Source organism: Rhincodon typus, chromosome 36, assembly GCF_021869965.1.
Source record: "Rhincodon typus isolate 14 chromosome 36, sRhiTyp1.1, whole genome shotgun sequence".
NCBI classification, from domain to species: Eukaryota; Metazoa; Chordata; class Chondrichthyes; order Orectolobiformes; family Rhincodontidae; genus Rhincodon; species Rhincodon typus.
Window position 1 is genome coordinate 8,308,442 of NC_063367.1, and position 3,402 is coordinate 8,311,843.

The 3,402-nt window shown below is 55.1% G+C and overlaps 1 protein-coding gene across 1 annotated transcript in view; it reads left to right on the plus strand.

Moving 5' to 3' along the window:
• Nucleotides 1-3,402, plus strand: part of LOC109910698 (talin-2-like) — a 383,773-nt gene that overhangs the window by 253,145 nt on the left and 127,226 nt on the right. Inside the window, exons 16-17 of the mRNA XM_048617033.1 lie at nt 857-1,065; nt 1,756-1,854. Of these exons, the coding sequence (XP_048472990.1) occupies nt 857-1,065; nt 1,756-1,854 (308 nt within the window). The remainder of the gene's footprint in view (nt 1-856; nt 1,066-1,755; nt 1,855-3,402) is intronic.

Sequence of the window (3,402 nt, forward strand, 5' to 3'; positions counted from 1 at the left end):
GGGGGCTGGTATGACAGGAAGTGGGGGGGCTAGTGTGACAGGGGCTAGTGTGACTGGGGCTGGTATGACAGGGAGGAGGGGCTAGTGTGATAGGGGCTAGTATGACTGGGGCTGGTATGATAGGGAGGGGGGGCTAGTGTGATGGGGGCTAGTATGACAGGGAGGAGGGGCTAGTGTGACAGGGGCTAGTGTGACCGGGGCTGGTATGACAGGGAGGAGGGGCTAGTGTGGCAGAGGCTAGTGTGACAGGGAGGGGTGGCTGGTGTGACAGGGAGGGGTGGCTAGTGTGACAAGGAGGGGTGGCTAGAGTGACAGAGGCTAGTGTGACAGTGAGGGGGGGCTAGTGTGATGGGGTGGTGGGGGGGGAGTTGCACGAGTGCGACCGGGAGAGGCTACTGTAACGGGGGAGGGGGGGGGGGGGGGGGGTGTTGGGGGGAGTGTGCTGTTGGCAGGGTAGTGTGACGGTGGGGGGCGTTCATGTAACCGAGTCTGCTGTGACACGAAGCTGATGTGACAAGGGCTGGTGTGATTGGGTTGGCGGTGGGTAGCAAGCGGATGTGCTGCAACAGTGTGACTTGAGCGGGGAGGTGCTAGTATGATGAGCTGGTGTGACTTGGGTGGGGCTGGTGTGGTACAGGGCTTTGAAGAGCACCTGTGCATTGCTGCACACAGCCCGTCAGTACTGGGAGGAGGAAAGGAGCTTGTGCCCCGATTAACCTGGGATTCAGTAACTATGGTGTGCAGCCTGAGGAACGGGGTTGAGGGGGAGGGGGGGGGGGGGTTGCGGGGGTGGTTCCTGAGTGTGACATAAATTAGAAGGCAGGGACAGCTTGTAAACGGTTGTGTTTCCCTCCAGGAGATCCTGCAGACACTGATTACACTGCAGTGGGCTGTGCCATCACCACCATTTCTTCGAATCTGACGGAGATGTCAAAGGGTGTGAAGATGCTGGCAGCTCTCATGGATGATGACATTGGCAGTGGGCAGGACCTGTTGCGTGCTGCGAGGACATTGGCTGGTGCTGTGTCTGATCTGCTGAAGGCAGTTGAGCCTTCATCGGGGGAGGTGAGCTGGCAGGAGGTAGGGGTGGGGTGGGGGTCCACGGGCTGGCACAGGGCAGGGGTGTGTGGGCCCACGGGCTGGCACAGGGCTGGGGTGTGTGGGCACCTGACAACGTTCAAGTCCGAAATGCAACAGAAAACGAGGGCAGTCCATCAGTTTCCCTTCCATCTGGCTTTGGGAAACGATTTTGCAGCCATCAGTTCTGTCAGCGGGCATTAGAGACTAACATCAAACTGGGAAAATCAGAGAGAAACCGCGCAGCACAGGCAGAGGCCATTCAACCCATCAAGCCTGTGCCGGCTCTTTTGTAAGAGCGAGTCCCACTGGCCCTGCTTTGTCCCAATTGCCTGCTTTAATTTCACTTTTTCTCATATTTACCCAGCTCCTGTTTAGAATTTCTGATTGAACCTCTACTTCCATCATGCCTTTGCCTTTTCTATGGAATAATGAGCAGTGCGTTATTATGGTCTCAAGCTCCTGCTGCAAAATGGATGTACCTCATCCTCCCTGCTGAGTCTTTGAAAGGTTTTGAAACTTATTGCTTTGTCCCTGTCAAGGTCGGAGGTGGCGGGGATGGTGGGGGAATGGGTAGTGTCTCTCAATTTGTATGTTATTAGGAAACAATTTCAGCACCCAGCGTGCGGGTATGTTTTGTCAGAAAGTCAGCGCGTGTGTGTGTTTTCCTGTTCCCAGCCTCGGCAGACTGTCCTGACAGCGGCTGGAAGCATTGGCCAGGCCAGTGGAGACCTCTTGCGGCACATTGGAGAGAGCGAGACGGACGAGCGATTCCAGGTAGAAAGCCTCTTTGAACTCTTTCTGGAGGGGTTAATTGGTTGTTGCCATCTCCGTTCGACTCCTCCCGTTGTTTGTCGGTCTGACTCGTGTTAGTTTTCCCCAGGACTTTTCATTGGATTGGCACGGTGGCTCAGTAGTTAGCACTGCTGCCTCACAGCACCAGGGACCCGGGTTAGATTCCACCCTCAGGCAACTGTCTGTGTGGGGTTTGCACATTCTCCCCGTGTCTGCGTGGGTTTCCTCCGGGTTCTCTGGTTTCCTCCCACAGTCCAAAGATGTGTAGGCTAGGTGGATTGGCCAGGCTAAATTGCCCATAGTGTTCAGGGATGTGATAGATTAGGTGGGTTGTAGGGGGGTGGGTCTGGGTGGGATGCTGTGAGGGTCGGTGTGGACTTGTTGGGCCGAAGGGCCTGTTTCCACTCTGTCGGGATTCTATCATCTACGATCCTTCATTTATTGTCCCCTGTCATGCTGGTCTTCTTGGAGGGGGTGACGTAAATTTGTTCCACGTTCTATACTTGTTCCGGAATGTTCTGCACATTCAGATTCACTTGTTCAGAAGGTGCATGAATTTGACGCAGAATGAGAATGTTAATGCCAAGGGTATTTCTTTACTCTTCTCCTGTTGAGTAGAGCACAACGCAGACAACGCAGACAAGGCCCCAAGTGTGTGCGTGTGTGTGTATGTTGTTGTGTTTCCAAGGATATGGTTCCCCGGAGCAAATCGTCGGCCTGGGGCTTGAGGGATGACCACCCCCGACCCCGGCATCACAACATGGCCGACAGGAGCTTCTCCTACTCTTACCGCCTGATGTGAATGTCTCAGGGGGCTTTGCAGGTTGATAATTGACTGGTTTTGGTCATGTTACAAATAGACTCTCCGTGGCCTTCAAGTCCCGAAGTGGGAGTTGAACCTGTGGCATCCAGGCACTATTCACTGCACCACAAGATGACCCCAGTATTATTAGGGAATGTTCATCCCCCATGTTACTGCTCTCAGTCATCAGTAACATGATTTCATAATCATTGTATTCCATATCTGTGCCATTAATAAGACCCGCTCTGTCAACATCCATGACATCTCCGCCTCTGGTTCAGTCCAGTTGCTGCTGATGCCCTGATCTGGAACTTTGTTTCCTCCACATTTGAAAATCCAGCCCAGCTCCAGCTGACCCTCCCTCTGTAGATTTGTGATCAACCTCATTTTCACCATGTCCTGGTTGCCCATCACCTGTCTGCTCCCTGACCTGCATTAGCTTCCAGCCGAGCAGCATCTCAATTTTAAAAACCCTCATCCTCATTTTCAACTCGCCTGACAGTCTCCTTCCCCCCCCCCCCCCCCTCTCCCTCCCCCCCCCCCCGCTCCCTCTCCCCCCCCCCCCCCCCGCTCCCTCTCCATCCCGACCCCTACCCTGCTCCCTCTTCACCCCCACTCACCCGCTCCCTCTCCTCCCCCATTTCACCTGCTCCCTCTCCACCCCGACCTCCACTCTGTACCTCCACCTAACCCCTGCTCGCTCTCCTCCCCCACCTCCCCCCACTTGC